We start from the raw sequence: 17,586 nt of genomic DNA, 5'->3' as shown, positions 1-17,586 counted from the left end.
TAATTATAGTTTAATTGTACCCCTTCAAAATGGGCAATTTCTATTTTCTGACTCTACACACCTCTCTTAGTGTGATTAGGGTCCTCTTATCAATGGTGCCTTGTTTGACCAGTTCTCTATTCTCCCTCTCCAAGTCCTTGACTCGTGTGCATGAGTCTCGGAAAAAAATCATCTCCTTGCCCATTGTGCGGTTCTCCTTCTCCAGGGTGGCGATTCTGAGGTTACCATCATCAAGCTTAGAGTCACGGATCTCAGCCTGCTGCCTCAGTCGCTTATTGTCTTTCTCCAGGAGCTTCTTGTCCTTTTCCAGTTGAGAGCTCTCCTGCTCAAGTGTTTTGTTCTGGGACAAAAATGGTAGGGAGGTAAAAACTGTCCATCTTCTGCTGTAATTTGAACTTCATTTTTCTATCTACCTCTTGCTCTAGTTGTTCCAGGCGTTTGCTGGAGATCTTGAGCTCTTCAAGGTTGCGTTGGAGAGTCTGGTTCTCCTGCTCTACCTCCTGAAGCTCTGCTTCCAGTTGCTGGATCTTCTTGCTGCTGTTTTCTAGTCCCTTTTGCAAGCGCTGATTTTCCGTGTCCAGGCTTTGGTAGCTTACCTAAGGACAAAAGGAATGGAGAGGATGACGACATCAAAAAGAAAGCTAGCTGTACAAACTGGTCTTTAAGCCTCACCTCTAATCTTTCTGTCTTCTTGGAGGTGGCTTTGAGGAGCTCCAGGGTACGCTTCAGCTGACTCCTCTCACTCTCAAGCTGCCGGTTCTCTGCCTCTAGCTGCACAGCTTTAACCCCCGCCGAGCGAAAGTTCTCGGCGGAGCGCCGCACCTCCAAGTTCTCCTGCTCAAGCTGCGAGTTCTCTTTTTCCAATGCTTCCAGTTGGAAAGCCATGTTCTTCAGACCATCAAGCTTCTTTTTGAGGCGCCGACTCTCAGCCTCCAGGTCAGTGTTCTCCTTCTCTAACACAGACACCTACGGGGTAAATAAAAAAGACTGTTACATCAAACGCTGTCAAGATTGCTAACTTTTTTTTAGCTCATTTTGGCTAAAAGAACCATGAAATGTGTTAACCAGTGTTCCTACAGCTTGAAGCATTTTAAACTCAATGAAATGATCTGCATTTATATAGCGCTTTTTAAGTCAATGACTTCCCAAAGCGCTTTACAATGTGCTCCACATTTCCAAATAGCGGCCTTGTATTGCAGCCATGTAAGACGCTAACCTGCTTATTGGGGGTATTAGGGGTTCAGTGTCTTACCCAAGGACACGCCGACATGTAACACGGACGAGCCGGTAATCGAACTGGGATCCCTTGATCCCAAGACAAGCGCTCTACCTCCTGAGCTACTGCCGCCCCAATAACTCAAGACATATTAAGACTTTTTAATACCTTTTAAAATCAAATTCAAGACGAAAGTAGACGTAACACAATTGAAAACAAACAAAACAAAAAAACTAATAATTTTTGCATACAATTCCTATGTTACGTGGCACAGCGTTTAGCCATGGCAAAAATCTTGTCAGACAGCCGGTACTCATTAAGATAACACTTTCTCATGGTCCAAAATAAAAGTCGAAGTTGCTATGTGTATTGTAGGTAGACCTGAAACATGCTTCTGCTCTGAAAGGCTCGACTGTAACCTCATCACCGCTTCGATAGTTCAATTATTTTGGTCAAACGATGTAGCCACAAAAGTAAATTTGTGAATTGTTAAAAAAGAATTGATAAATGTTACTATTTTTTTTTTAGTTCAAACAAATATAAATCTTATTAAAGTGTTCACATTTATAAGACTTTCGAAAATTGGATTCAAGACATTTTAATGCCAATTCAGGCCTTAGTTTAATAATAATTAATTCAATGCCTTTTAAGATTTCGAAGATCCACGGGAACCCTGGTAAGTCATTGCTATTAATTTCTTTTAAGTGGGCAATGTGTGGCACGCTTTTTACTCCGTTTTACCCCAAAAAACCCACCTAGAGCACATTACTTTGCCCACTATTGGTTAACTCAACAAAAACCCACCTTCTCACATGTGATTCCCAGACTAGCCACTTTCTTTTGCAGACCATCATTGTCCCGCTCCAGCTTTTGTAACAAAATCTCCAACTCCTCTGCTCTCTCGCTTTTCTCTTTTAAAGCCTCAAGTTCTTTTCCTGAAGACAAATATATGTTAATCTGAAAGCATATATGCTGCAGAGTGCTGATAGAGATTTTGGCTCACTCAGCTGTTTCCTCTCGAACTCCATTTTATTGAGCTTGGCTGTGGTCTCACAGATGGACTCGTGGAGGATCCGGTTCTCCTTTTCAATGTCCTTTACGCGAGCCTCGGCACCAACTTGGCTGCGCTGGCGTAGGCATGACACTGTCTGGCTTAGGTGCTTGTTCTCCTGCTCCAGACCCTTCATCTGTGGAACAACACATTCCATCTTATCTATGCAAAACATAAGCACAATGCATATCTTTCTTTGGGTACAGAGGCATACTAACTTTCCTCACGACACATATTACACCATAATGGGAAAAAATGAGAAGAAAATGGACAGGAAACACTAACATTGCTGGTCTTTCCATTTAACAAAAAAATGTTTTCATCTGTTACAATTTCACATTGCAAATACCTTTGAAAAAAAAGGAGTGTGACTATCCTGATTAGGGTTGGTGCCATGCTCATTTTGGCTCATTTTTCTTATCATCACCATATTTTTAAGATATTTTAATGTAGGCAAAAACCAAGGCTTATCAAACTTGAACCAATCGAAGATGTCACATTTCAATCAAACCAATAAGACTCCGTGTGGACTCGTGATAGGGAATCACAGCGTTTACATTTAGGTCATGCAATACGCACAAGAGCAAAAGACACTGCCATAGCTTTTGGTAAATAACAACTGACATCCTTTGTTCTCCTAGGGGAAGTCTTGTATAACACAAAAAAAGGATCAATCAACTGTAAAAAGAGATAGGTTATGCTGTTATGTTTTGTACAATGCCTGCCTCACAATCTACATGAATATCTACACCATAAATGTAATTAGTTAATTACAGGTGAACTCATTTTAGGTCATGTTTAAAATGTGACGCTGATTATCACAGTAATCTAGTACCTGTCTCTCTGAGTTTTCCCGCAATGTTTCCAGCGTCTTTTCTAATAAAGCTTTCTCCTTCATCAGATCTGTGCTCAAAGACTCAGCACTGCGTAGAGACTCCTTCTCAGTCGCTAGTTCACTTTCCAAATTCCCCAGCTGCAAACAAAGAAGTCAGACCAGCACTGAGCATATTGTGTTGATTTGACTCTTCATTAGTCTGGTGTCAACCGAGAGAATAACTATACATTCAGTAAACACCACTTTGCCCTCTGAAAAATGTAAATAAAAGCTCACCAGGGTTGTTGGGTTAAAATGCATATGCTTATATGTTGCATTAGAGGTTTTGAGATAATCAGATGTTCTGAGCTGTCTGTACTATAATGACATTATCACAGTGTTTGACATTTTCGTGTGAACCTCTTTTTATCTCAAGCACGGACGCATACATCACAAATAATTTTCAGATTCTCTTTTAATATTAACTGCATTATTTTTCAGCACTGTTGCTTAAAACATCAATGTACGCAGATATAAACCCATTGCATTTGTGTGGAAAGAAAAACAGGATACAAATAAAAATGACTTGACTTAAACTATATTTGGTGCAGGCCCACAAAAATAAAATATACCTGCAAAGAGGCTCCTCTGGTTAAGGGGTGTTTAGGATGTCAAAGAGCAAGAAAAGAAAAGGCAAAGCCAGGCTTGTGGCTTAGCTGTTATGGACCTTTTATTCCCTTCTTCAAATACTCACATTTTCTCTCTAGTATTAAGGTATATGTGCATTTGAATGGGATAAGTCATTTGTATTTACTGTATCAATTTGAGAACAATATAGAATTTTGACAGAGCATTGGATAGAGAAACGAGCCCTGATTTAAGGAGAATCCATGATCACAATAAAAATACTCACTTTGTGGTTAAGTCGCTGGTTCTCCTGGTTTATTTTGCTCAGTCTGGCAACTGATTCTGAAGCTGTCCCTCCTCTAAGCTCCTCTACAGTCTTCAGCAGTGTCTGGTTGTCTTTCTCCAACTTTAGCAGACGGCTGGATGTCAACTCATTAACTTCTTCGCCAAGGGACTTCTGTGGCGCTGAGGTAACACAGAAAAGAAAAATACATCCTGCTTTGTCACGACAAATGTTATTCACAATTAAAAATGTATTTCAATTTAATGGGTTAGCTTCTAATACAAACCCCCTCATGGTGACATGTTACGGACAAGAATGCAAAATTATTAAACCGATATTAAATGGACTGATAACTGCAAAATGTGAAGTAACAGTTATCAGCCCAGTATCCCCCACAAAAAGGCCCCGATAATTGTTCACTTGGAGACACAGTGTAATATTCAATTACCCGAAAGTACTTGTTAGAAGGATTTCAAGCATTTTTCTTTCTCCAGTAAATAAAAACATGATGTAGAGCGCAGGTGCAGTAACTACTGGTTCTACAGTTTTTATTTGTTCCTGTTATATTGTTTTTATCCCTTTCTGTGTTGGATACATGCTTCGTCAACAATGTTGCCAGGAACTCATTAACCCAGGATTAAGAATAGATTTTAACTTTTTCAATAACTTCAACAACACCAACCCAATCCCGAGGCCAAATCCAAATATCACCAGGATCAAGCGAAAAAGATGGCAGAGGTAGTGGATATAGAAATGAGGCTGCCGGTCGGGCCTAGATGCTAGCCTAAGAACACTGCTGCAGAGACAAGGTATCGTCTGCTAGCTGGGGATCTACGGGTTAAGCCACGCCGTGTGATGACAAAGACACAGACAGCAGTGTGGTTGCGAAACTTCACTCCAATTCATCCAGAGCACTCTACTTTTCAACCCGTACACCTCTCACAAGACTTAAGCCAAGAGTTAAACCAGAGCCAAAGCACAAAAAGATGTTCAAGTAGTCTGGTTATATTTTTCTTACCGTCATTCAGCTCTGGTGTTTTGGAGAGTTGCTCAAGCTCCCAGCCAAGGTGTAAGGACTCATCCATGCTTTGTTTTTGGGCCATTTCCAGCACTAAGTTTTCCTCCAACAACTCCTCCACTCGCTTGCGATTAAGATCTCCCTCCTAGTAATAGAATCTTGGATTTTAGAAGTGCTAATACTACAAAAACTGTTTCCGGAGGGGTTGGTCACACCATTTCGAGATCGTGGATTTTGGATTTCAGCTGCAGATTCTCTTTCTCAAGGTGGTGTAGTTTGTCAGATCGGCTTCTGTTTGCATCCAGCTGCTCTTCAAGCATGGTTTTGGTCTCCAGCAGAACCTGATTGTCCTCCTTCAACTCCTTAATGATTAATTACACAGAAAATAATTAAACTTAACAGCACCCAATGTAAAAAAAAAAAGGCTTGTGTGCGTCTGGGCCCATGTAGAGCCTGCGTGAATAACTGCTGTTTTCTATTTAATAAAAGACACAACCTAATAACACTGTACCTCTATTCTGGCTTTGTAGAACTCAATGTCATGGAGTCTTTCTTTGTAGCGGCCCAGCTCACTCTCCAGCTTGTCCACACGGATGGCTTTCTCCCGAATGACGTCCAGCTCATCACGGTATGCCCGAGCCGAGCGAGCATCTGACAGTAGCTGGTAGCTCTTAGCAAGTTGAAAGATAAATTTGACACATGAAGGTCATTATTCCAAATTGTAAATATCCAAATGGGCTGGTTATGTGCCTCCTTATTGTCTATGAGTTTGATAAGCGAACTTGCTTTAACAATTTTCTTGGTACATCTTTCTTTAGTATATGCATGCTCAGAGTATTTTTAACAATATGTAGAACAGAGGTATGTATTTTCAAGACTATTCGAGGCACATTAGAATAAAAAATGTTCTACTTGCAGTGCGCCTTGTGTGTGTGTGCTGTGGAAGTGAAGAAGAGTAGACTGTGAAACCTTAAGAGGAAGTGTGAGCATAGAATAATGTGTAGAATGCATGTACAAGAACAAGAACGAGTATATACCATCATTATGTGCTATGTGTGAATCGATATGAAGACTTCATGGTGTGCATTTTGCAGATCTTCATATTGGAATATGCTTTATTCCATGCTTCGTCATCAAATTGTACTTCTTTGTGTGCCCATTCAAAAGTGCACAATTGACGCAACGTTCATGCATCTCCACTGTTGATCTGCTTTTTCCTTATGATGGCTGGTGTTACTTTCCTTGGCGCCAGTGTTACAATCACGATAGTACTTTTCCATGCTATCTTTTGGATCTGGATGCCATTTTCTTTTTGAATATGTACTTCTTATGCACACAACTGAAGATAACTTTTAATGACGCAGTGACATCGCAAAAATACGCCATGTAACCAATGTCAATATATTAATGGTCACGTGATCCCAAACACGTGGTGAACACAACTTGTAGGATCTAATCAAATGGTGTTAACGTGCAGAGCACAATGGCGCTGATCGCCGAAGGATTCTCGCTAATGGCACTTCTTTTGCGTGGGGCTTCACAGCCGATGGAGAAAAACCTAGCAAAGCAAATAAAACACGGGTTTGCATCATTCTGGGAGGCCTGACATGGGAACTCCAATTCGTTGGACATTGCCGTAAACCGGCAAACCGGATGTTTAATAAAAGGCTGTGAGCTGCGTGGAAGGCATGCAATTTAGTTAAGGCAAATCAGGCCACTATTTGCGATTAGATTGTAGATGCTTGGTCTAACACATCCGCTCGTACGACTCTTTGAGCTTTTGCAAAGTGACTTTGACAGTTACAAAAAGGAACCTGGGACATTTAATATGTATTTGCTGACGCTGTTCATTTCTGAAATAGAAGACGAGAACACGTACACACACGCACACGACTTAAAGTTGAGACACGGTTTTACATTTTTCACAATGAAGTTATGAAGTGCACAGTTTGAGTATAAAATGTAGATGTCTAGCTGGAGAAGTTGTCCAGTTGTTCCATTAGCCATAAGTTATCATATCTATTCGGGATCCGCGGAAACGACAATTTGGGGCCGAACACTAAAAATAAAACACTGAGATAAAATTAATTATAAATAAAAAAACAATAACTGGAATGAATAGTGACAACAAAACTAGAGGAGGGAAATAATTATGACTATGGTGGTCAAGTAGTTAGGGCAATGCAACAATCATGTCGCAATCGCATATTTGACAAAGTATAGTAATAGCAAATTAAACTTAAAGCATACTTTAAAGGTGAACAGACTGAATATCACACAAAAAGTATGTGTTTACGGATTATAACAGCTCAACTGTAGTAAGTTAGTTTTGTAGTGTTAGCATGTAAACATAAACAAAATTCAGGTAAGCAGCTATTAAAAACTTGGAAGAAGAGGTGCACATGAACTTTGCCTTGACCTCCTTTGCCTCACTTGGCTCCCACTCCTACAAAATACAGCGTGAGGCTCCTGCTCCGAGCTAGTGTGTGCCAATTATTGTCACATCCGATTAACACACGAGTAGTAGGAACTGTGTTTTATCATGTTTCAACACTTACCTCCTGCTGAATCCGCTTGAGCTCCACTTCCATGTTCTCCAGCTCTTGCCGTGTGTCCAGAAGCTGCTCGCTCTTTTCTTCCCTGGAAAAGCAGCAAAGATCTGTGTTATATCAATTACAGTGTTCGTACACCTTTTTCATATTGAAACACTTTTTATGAACTTTCAGAGACAATTTTCCAATTTCTCTAGTAAAGTTAAAAGAAATCCGATGTGAATAATGTTTTTGCAGGTCTACAAATATCTCTGTAATTTACATATTTTACATAATAAGATTTTCATTTTTGCGTGGACATTTAATTGAGAAATATGATTTTTAGATGGGCAGCACGGCGGCGCAGTGGTTAGCGCTTGAGCGGCACAGTTCATTTAATGGGAACCTGTCGTGGGTTCAAATCCAGCTCCAGACTTCCTGTGCGGAGTTTGTATGTTCTCCCCGTGCTTGCGTGGGTTTCCTCCGGGCACTCCGGTTTCCTCCCACGTTCCAAAAACATGCATGTCAGGTGAATTGGCCGGTCCAAAATTGTCCCTAGGTGTGAATGAGCGAATGAGTCGTCTGTCCCTGTGTGCCCTGCGATTGGCTGGCAACCAGTTCAGGGTGTCCCCTGCCCACTGCCCGGAGGTGACTGGGATGGGCTCCAGCCCCCCCGCGACCCTAATGAGGATAAGCGGTACGGCTAATGATATGAGATGAGATGAGATTTTTAGATCTCGAGTAAATCCAGTAAAAATTTGTGGATCCAAACTATACATGTGCAAATATTTTTGAGACAAATCTCTCCCTATATAGATAATATGACAGTACTATGTAGCTTGCATTTTCAGTTGCAGGAAGTTCTTCCCACCACAATTTACCACTCGGAAATGCTACCTTAATTATTTGCATGGCCCATAATAAATGTCTTAAATTGATACGTAATCCTTCTACTAATACACATGTCATAGTGCCCTGTTTAGATGTAGCATGCACATGTCCTCTATGGCACGACCCTTAGGGAGAAATGACACATCATAGGACAATGAGGTACAAACTAATACCAGCTGCAATTAATCAAGAGGGAAGGAAAAATGCAATGGCAAAGCAAAGCCATCAGAGGGCAGTGTTGGTGTCACTTTTAAGCAGACAACAATTTCAAACATTTACAAGCACTTAACCCCAAATTCAAGCACTTTTCAAGCCAGCACTACATTGAAAATTCAAGCTTAATAAATGATTTAAGCACCTGTTCGAACCATCGTACAAGGTTTTTCATATTTTTTCTCTAAGGAAAGATTTGAGAACCCCGGCCAAACTATGGAAAAAACGGCGACTTATAGTTTGGAAAACATGATATACTGTATATATATATATATATACATATCTATATATATATGATTAACGCTTGCTTGAGGTATGCTAAAGCACATTCTGACCAGCCAGCTTCATTTTCGAATGAGGCGCTGTGAACTGCTAAAACTATAACACAATGGACATAGCAAGGGGTGCTACGCATGGTCGAGAAACACGGCATTTGACGAGAAACCCTTGCTACCCACAGTGAAATTTGGTGGTTGTTCAGTCATGTAGTGACGGGGGGGGGGGTGGCTTGGTGAGGCGAGGGAATACTGTATTGTAGTAGTAGTATAGATTAGTTTACAACGTTATATTGTACCTAATGAAGTGTTCTGGTAAATATATAGTGGCTAATATGTTTTTTTCCGCCCTTCCTGACAAGAATTTTACTGCAACAAGCCCGGTCATCCCCATGTCACACAGCACAAAATGACAGTTACAATTTTAAGATAAATGGTAACCCACATGGAAATGTGTCTGCAGTTTCACACAACGCTACAACAGGGGAATGGGTGTATTCATCATTTAATGTATTTGTTCTCATCTTGGCAGTTAACTCCTCCTCCTACACTTACCCCCAAATCACTGTCATCTGCCAGATCCTGACCTGCAGATGAGCTGCAGGCTCACATTTTGCATGCAGCTGGCTGAGCTGCTGATGATTACCACACCTTTATTTTGAGCAAACATTTTTGTGTGCGCCGCTTTATTTAAAACTGTTGAGTCCACATTAATATGCTCCATCTCTTCACTGTAACTGCAATACGGTCAGTATTTCACCTCTAGTAAGTGTAAGCTGTGGTGCGCCCACAAATTATGAATTACCTGTTCCAATTTGTGAATAAATACTACTGATCTAATTTTGTTTGAGACAATACCATAGCTACCAACAAACAGGAACAATCAATGATTTCAGTTTCCAATCTTAGTCTTCCAAAGAAGTGTGGCTTCTACAGTCTTATTTCTTTTTAAGAGGCCTTTAAACACTCCATCATTACTACCGTGACTTATACTTAGAAACTAATAAACCTGACACTTACCTTTTTTTTTAATGGCTTAAATATGTCTCACCTACCTAACAAAGATGGAGACAATTTAAACACACAATTTACTATAAACAAGTTGCGGTAGATACCCAAGTAGAGATGGATTTTCAGCCATCCTTTTGAAGCACTTTTGATCAATGCTCAATGCCATTGGTCAAATGGCATTTGTTCTTTAGAGTTGTAAATAAATATGGGATGCAGATGATCACATATGAACATTGCAGCCGTTAAACTGTTATCATAGCCAGATAAAGACGTAGGGTCTTCCATCAAGCTACCACCCAATTTCACTAATTAATACAGACATTAAATTACCAAGGCCCTCACACTTAGATTAGAGAAAACAATAACAACCAGTATTGACACCGACCAAACAGGGTTTATAAAAGGTAGACATTCAAATGACAAACTTACAAGACTATTAAACCTGATTAGCATTACTCAGCGACAAAATAAAAAGGCAGTTTCCTATCTGTTCAATGTTTTAAACAAGTTTGGCTTTGAAAAATCATTTAATCATTGGATATTTGTGCTCTATGAGGCTCGCAAAGATATCATTACCAATGATGGAATCCCTTTGAAAAAATTTCACCTTACAGAATCAGACAGGGCTCTGGTACCATAACAAGAAAAACTGTGATAATGAGATCAAATCTACTGCCTTTTCGCAAGTCACCTATACCACTGGTGGCCCGGTGCTCTGACAACTAAGCTGAACTGGGACCTAATGAGAATATGCATGGCAAATAAGAAAATTAATGTTTCATGGACTGCTACTCTGTGAAGAACCCTCCTAGTGTTATTTAGTCAGTATTTATTTCACAAATAATGTTATTATGTATTTTCTGACTATCATTCTGTGAATAATCCATAAGGGTTATTTGATTGTGGCTTTATGGAGAATATGTCTTTAAATATAGGCTGTCTTACAATTATCACATTTTTACTGTAATAAACTAACCCCAGCCCCTCATCACCTCATCAGAGAAGGGAAAAGTTATGTGCCCCCCCCAAGCGATATATGGTCGCTTTTATGTATATAAAAAAAAATATCTAAATTTTTGTCATTTTCTTATTGATGATTTTATTTTCATATAACGGCAATAATGTACATTTGTTTGAACATCGGGCCTTGCAGCTGAGCACTTGTCTACATAAAATAATAAAATAATTGTAATCTTGCACTATCAATGATGAAATATGCCTATTTTGTGTGTATCACGAAAACAAAAAAATATTAGTAAGTTTACTATCAGTTAATTGACTATTTGAGCTACTCCAGACAGACATTATTCCAGAAGGGTCTGTTACATCAAACAGGAAGTAACAGAATATTTGTGCTTTTACTCATATAATGAGAAAATAGTCACTCACAATTCCTGGCGGAGGCGCCTGATCTTGGCTTTGGCATCTGCCAATTCTACAGAGAGGTGCTGTCGGCTTTCTGTTCTCCTCATGCTGGGGGAGCCATTTGGTGACTGGGCTGGACCGGCACCCAGTGGTGACAACTGAACACAGTCCCTTTCCTGGGTCAGCTCCACAATAGTCTGAATCAAAGTAGATAAGAGTTAAAGTAGGAACAAATATTAAAATACCTTGGTTGATTATATACTGATGTGATCTAAAAGACAAACTAACTAGAAGCATTATACAGGATCAAGAATTGCAGCTACTACAAAAACAATTCCATTTCAAATCATTCGTTGTCACAGGAAATTGACTTTTAACTAAGAACTTCTGTATAGCACACTGATAATTTGGAGGCAATTACGCACACAAAGAGCTTTTGTATCAGCCACAGGCATCAGCACACTATGGCTGGAAACAACTGATACACGAATGCTAAGAAAAACAAACGCAGACACTTTATTCATCCATCCATGAGACAGTTAAGAGTTTGCAGCCTTTTCCTTCCTGAGGCAACTCGCTTGTGGTAAACCACCCACACAATTGTCTATTAGGAACTAAATGCTGTCCAAAGTCCCTTGTTAAGAAAACAATTTTGTTTGCAACATATTCAATACATAAAAAGTACAAATGTGCACGTATCTTAAATGTAGTTAAGAAAATCATGTCTAAAAGAGTTTGCTAAAGATTCAATAATTATTTCAAGAGTACATTTTGAATTGTTACAGTCTTAACACCAACAAGGGTTGACAAAAAATGGCCATCAAAAGAGTGGCCGTAAAATATCCTATTTAAAATGCTTTATGTAATTATTTACATTTACATTTCACAACAAACCACATGGCAGTTCATTTAAAAAACTTTTGTACCAAAAACGGACTGAAAACAAGCTCAAAGTAAATCATAACCCAAGGGCAGTCAATCACACTGCCACTTCCTTCGTAATGAAAATATTTGTCTATAAATGCTACATCTACATTGTCAGATTCAACTGCACAAAGGAATGCACCCCAATTAAAAACACGAACATGTCCCCTCCAACAAAACTTTAGCCAGTATAATTACGCACCTTTATAGAATACGAAGATAAGGTTCTGAATTATCTCAGTAAACATATATAAACACCTGTAGTTTGAACCTGCCCTACTTCTGGTTGATATCAGCTAATTACAAGACTGCATGGAGGTTAAAGAATGGGAGTTAGAAATGAACTAACAGATTTATTATTACATTGATTTCCTCTATAGAGTCAAAAAAAAATGCAAGGTCAAATCTGCATTAAGAATGAAGCAATAAAGTTTATATCTTCTAACCTCCAGCTGTGTGTCTCTGTCATCCACTGCATTTTTTAGATGAAAAGCCAGATTCCTGGACAAGTTGGCCAGGTCCTTGGCAGGAGGCTCCCCACTTTCCAGCCACTGCAGGTCCAGCACGTTCTCTTGGTTGTGAGTCACCTTTGAATCACACCCTACCAGTCACTCATTAAAGCACATAGATAGTAGGGGATTGAATGTAAACTACATTTACCTCTTTGATTAGAGATGCGATGGCCGCTTTGGTGTGGAAATCCAGGGTCTGAATGCGTTCAATGTAATCTTCTTTTTTATCACACTTGAAAACAGATAAAATTGTTTTGTCATTTCTAATTCATGCTTCATCAATTTTTAAATTAATTCATTCGATGTTAGACGTTTCTCTCATTTTTGAAGGCCTACAGAATATTTGGTTCCCTAGCTATATAAGCAAGAAAGCTTCAACCTCATCTTACATTAGAAAAAAAGTATTTTTCTAGCTTTTACCATTTTTGTCAAACAACAGTTGAACATTGATATATGTCTTGAAAATACTCGTGCTTAAGAAAACTGAGAAAAACGACTTCTTGAGAAAGGATGCATTTCAAGCAGAAATTACAATATTGTATAGTGGGACCTCGCTTCTTCGCGCTTCGTTGTTCGCGGCTTCAGAGCTTCACGGCCTGTAATAGTAAAATTACTGTTTAATTACTTTAATTAAAAAAAAAAAAAAAAAAAAATATATATATATATATATATATATATATATATATATTTTTTTTTTTTAATTTTTTTTTTTTTTTTTTTTTTTTTTTTTGAAGGGGCGTCCCTTCTATTTTGCAGATTTTCACTTTTAGCGGGTGGTTTTGGTCCCCATTAACCGGGTCTAAAAAATAATAATTAAAAAAAATAAAATAATGATAATCTTTTTTTTTTTGTACTTGCGCCGCACCGCGGGTGCCGTTGTAACTCGCAGCGCGGGTACTTTCGGGCGCGATACGCACGACACTGCGACAGGCCGAGCGGGTCGGGCCCTCGGCGCGGAGGCCGGCGCCTGGCGTCTCCCGCTCGGGCCGCGATGGCCTTCGCTTAAATGACCAGACTCGCCGGGTAGGTAGGGGGCTCGGCGATTAGGCCGGGCAGCACGGCGGCGCAGTGGTTAGCGCATGTGCGGCACAGTTCTGAGGTCGTGGGAACCTCCTGCGTGGGTTCAAATTTTTTTTTTTTTTTTTGAAGGGGCGTCGCTACTTCGCAGATTTTCACTTTTTGCGGGTGGTTTTGGTCCCATTAACCGGGTCTAAAAAAAATAATAATTAAAAAAAAATAAAAAATAAAAATTTAAAAATAAAATAAATAAATAAATAAATATATATATATATATATATATATATATATATATATATATATGTTTTTTTTTTTAAGGTGCGCCGCTACTTGGCGGATTTTCACATATCGCGGGTGGTTTTGGTCCCCATTAATCGCGATAACCGAGGTCCCACTGTACTTTTTTTTGCATTTGTTATGCCCCAAATAGCTAAATGATTTCCATGAATCCAAAGGCAGTTTGCTTGCAAAGATAAACATGTTATTGCAAGAAAAATGTATGCATAAACGATGCATGAACATTTCAGCGCTCGTTTTTTCCGGTGCGACAACACACTAATTCCGTCACCATAGCGATCATGATCCCGCAAACGTGCACAAAACGTTATCCCTCTCTGTCCCTCTCTTTAGACAAAAAGCTCTTTTAAAGCATTAACTACTCATCCACATTTTTGCTTTTCTCACCACACTGCTTTAGTACGCCTACTCGCCATAAGGGCCGCCTAAACACTCAATCGTTGGATACAGGAAGCAACAATAATATGTGGGGGCTTCCTTGATATGTGGACACAGATCCGTTCAAAGTAACTCCTGCCATCTAACGGTGAGTTTTTACATACTGAAATAATTCCCAGAGGCTTGAGAATTACTGATGAACTGTTTATAATAATTTTTTAGAATGAAAAAATAAATAAATGATATTTTGGCACTCAAGATGAGGCTTCTGAAAACTATAGGTTACGCCATGAATGAATAAATGAATAAATCAAACTTTTATTTCGAACATGACAAAACAAAAACAAAACAACAAATCGAAATAAAACAAAATACAACACAAACAATGTTCGAAAGGGAGTAGCAAAAAGCATATGCTTATTATATCCTACCCCTTTGACCTCATTAATAATTCTGTCCCATAGTTAGCCCTTCTGTGTATTTACAAACAACTAACAACTCTCGAATATACATATTTACATTGGCTCTGTTGATACACGGTCTCTTCATTATCATCATCATCATCATCACCATTTTCATCACTGTTTTATACTACCAGATTAATTAAGTTTTACCCCTCTATTAACTCTATAAGGCTAGTAATCACATTGATCACATTACCCCGATTATAGCTAACCTGCATTGGCTCCCTGTTAGCTTAAGATATGATTTTAAGGTTCTGTTGGTATTATACAAAATCATGCATGGACTTGCTCCCTCATATCTTTCAGATTTAATTTCCCCCTATGTTCCGGTCTGGAGGATAGGGGGAAATAAACATGACTTGACTAGTAATCACCTAATATCATTCAGTCACGAATAATGACAATTAAAACAATTAATGACAGGTATAATAATAACAATGTTGATTTGCTTACATCTACCTTTTGCTAAATCATTCGGACGCAATTTTCGTCCTCTCTGTACTTTGAAATGAATTGAGTTAAAAAAATAAAACTGGTAGGTATTTAGACACCTCCTGGTTTTTGTCTAATACCCCAGAAACCCTCTCAGAATCAATATATAATCCATAAAATAATTGATCACAAAAATATGTATTTGTGAGAATGACATTAAAGTGACAATCCTACCTGAACAGCACAGCCCAGGAGCAGCAGCAGTAGTTTCTTCATCTCTTCCAGACCCCTCTCTATAGAACATAAAGGAAAATGTTTTTAATGAATGAACCCCCTATCGTTCATCTGGCAAGTATTTCTGTTCCTAATCATAATGTGTACTTCTCAAGAAAATGAAATAGTTTTATTTCGTCGCTTCTGACTACCAGAAACGTCGCTTTAAGCACAGAATGTGATGAGCAAAAACTTCCATATAAAATGTCGCTTCAGACGAAGAACGGATTTAGCTCTGCAGTGAGGCAAGTAAAGATAAGCAGCCACTGACAAATAATGGCCGAGCGAGAGAGGAGAATGAAAGAGAAAGGAGATGTTGCAGGAAAGAGATGAAAGGCAGCAAGACAAAGCAGGCAACAAATTATCACACGCACAGAAGGTAGACAATAAGACTGCAATCACATGAATTCTCGATGTATAAATATTTTTTTCTTTCTTGCTTCTAATGAATCATCTACCTGCTCGACCTTCAAGAATACTGACTCACTGTCTTTCAAGTGTACCCATTAAGACAAGTTGTGAGCTATTTCTACAATTGCCACATTACCCAGAAAAATTAGTCACTCAGAGCTTCATGACTTGCTTGTTTAGGGTGGACCACGCACAACCATATACAGACGCTGCCCTACTTATGAATTGGTTCTGGACGATCGTTTGTAAGTTGAATTTGTTTGTAGGTTGCTTCAGTGCTATATTTTGTATGGAATGTGTGTTTAAGGTTTATATAAGTATGTTTAAGGCTTATATAAGTTACCTGTATTGTTTTGAAAGAAACAAACGTTTAATAAAATAATATGCTCTATAACGTTACAAAGCAGGCTGAATGATAAAGGATAGTGCTGAAAAAAAAAAGCTACACATTAAGCATTGACATTATGTGGTCTGTGAAGCCCTTTGAGACTCTTTGTGATTAAGGTCTATATAAATAAACATGACATGACTAAAAAAAGTTAAATTTAACTTACTTTTGGAAGAGTTAGGGGTCTTCCTCCTCCGTGGAAAAAAGGATCCAACCATTTTCTCAACTGCCTCAAGCTTTCTTATTCTACTTTCACCTCAAAATAAACAGCTCGTCTCATCTTTACACTTCACACCAACGATATCGGATGGATGCACAAGATATTAAACCATAAAAATTTCAAAATTGTTAGCGTACTAGAGATACAGTGCAGTGTGTTTACACGAGAACTAGAAAGTAGAAGCCCAATTTCTTCTTGGGATGAACAAAGTATCTATCTATCTATCTATCTATCTATCTATCTATGCTGGGTGACCTCTCACAGTGCCACGAGGGGGAAAGAAGCACTACAGCACTGTCCTCTACTTGGGAAAAGGTGCACACAATACAAAATCTAACTTACAGCAATGTCCGGATATTTTTCGACACCACGAAAAAAATGTTCGTATCTACCATTTTGCATAATTCAAATGGATGTAAGTAGGGGAGCGTCTGTACATTTTATGTTGGTATTAGGTCGAAGTTTGCATTACCAATTAATGATTTTTATCATGGCTGCATGTTTTCACTTTTTTAACTTTAAGTGCATAGTTTAAACTGAGAAAAAGTGAAACATAATGTCATGCCAATTTTTTGGTCCAAAATTTAGACTGCGCGTTATACACGAGTACTCGTTACACACAAATACATACACGTTGATATGGAAAACTTTTAATAAGTTTCATTGGAGACTGGATACTGTTAGGACAAGCCCTAGGACTCGTTTATTGGTCTGGTGGTTTGTCACGACATATAGAATTTTGTCTGTTTACTGTTGAACAAGAGCAGTGTACATGGTTATTTAAGCTTTTTGAATTAGTTTGGCCCACTATTATACTTCTTAATTTGACAATCTGGGAAATATAAATGTTTGAAAAAGACTAGAGGTTTACAGGAAAAAATACAGTCCCCAAAATGGTGGTAAAATTCGTTTCAGTCTACTGGCTCGAAATTTTGTGTAACAGTTTTGTGTTTTAGATTATCAAAGTTGTGCCTA

General features: G+C 38.7%; 1 protein-coding gene across 7 annotated transcripts in view; it reads right to left on the bottom strand.

The window, feature by feature from the left end:
- ccdc88ab (coiled-coil and HOOK domain protein 88ab) overlaps nt 1-17,586 on the bottom strand; it is a 98,712-nt gene that overhangs the window by 38,262 nt on the left and 42,864 nt on the right. For all 7 annotated transcript variants that reach the window (XR_015852503.1, XM_088351560.1, XM_088351564.1 and 4 more), the window contains exons 5-19: nt 15,554-15,612; nt 12,880-12,963; nt 12,666-12,806; nt 11,320-11,492; nt 7,568-7,649; nt 5,521-5,679; nt 5,225-5,371; nt 5,010-5,154; nt 3,995-4,173; nt 3,103-3,240; nt 2,220-2,403; nt 2,021-2,151; nt 673-966; nt 414-596; nt 62-340 (exon numbers count right to left, since the gene is read on the bottom strand). Coding sequence is in view for 6 of the 7 variants with exons in the window: in XM_088351560.1 (XP_088207686.1) it covers nt 62-340; nt 414-596; nt 673-966; nt 2,021-2,151; nt 2,220-2,403; nt 3,103-3,240; nt 3,995-4,173; nt 5,010-5,154; nt 5,225-5,371; nt 5,521-5,679; nt 7,568-7,649; nt 11,320-11,492; nt 12,666-12,806; nt 12,880-12,963; nt 15,554-15,612 (2,378 nt within the window). In the remaining variant the exon portion in view is untranslated. The remainder of the gene's footprint in view (nt 1-61; nt 341-413; nt 597-672; nt 967-2,020; nt 2,152-2,219; nt 2,404-3,102; nt 3,241-3,994; nt 4,174-5,009; nt 5,155-5,224; nt 5,372-5,520; nt 5,680-7,567; nt 7,650-11,319; nt 11,493-12,665; nt 12,807-12,879; nt 12,964-15,553; nt 15,613-17,586) is intronic.

Source organism: Urocampus carinirostris, chromosome 13 (genome assembly GCF_059441175.1).
Source record: "Urocampus carinirostris isolate Australia breed hairy pipefish chromosome 13, RoL_Ucar_1.0, whole genome shotgun sequence".
Classification (NCBI taxonomy): Eukaryota; Metazoa; Chordata; class Actinopteri; order Syngnathiformes; family Syngnathidae; genus Urocampus; species Urocampus carinirostris.
This window is presented reverse-complemented; position numbering and strand designations above follow the sequence as displayed.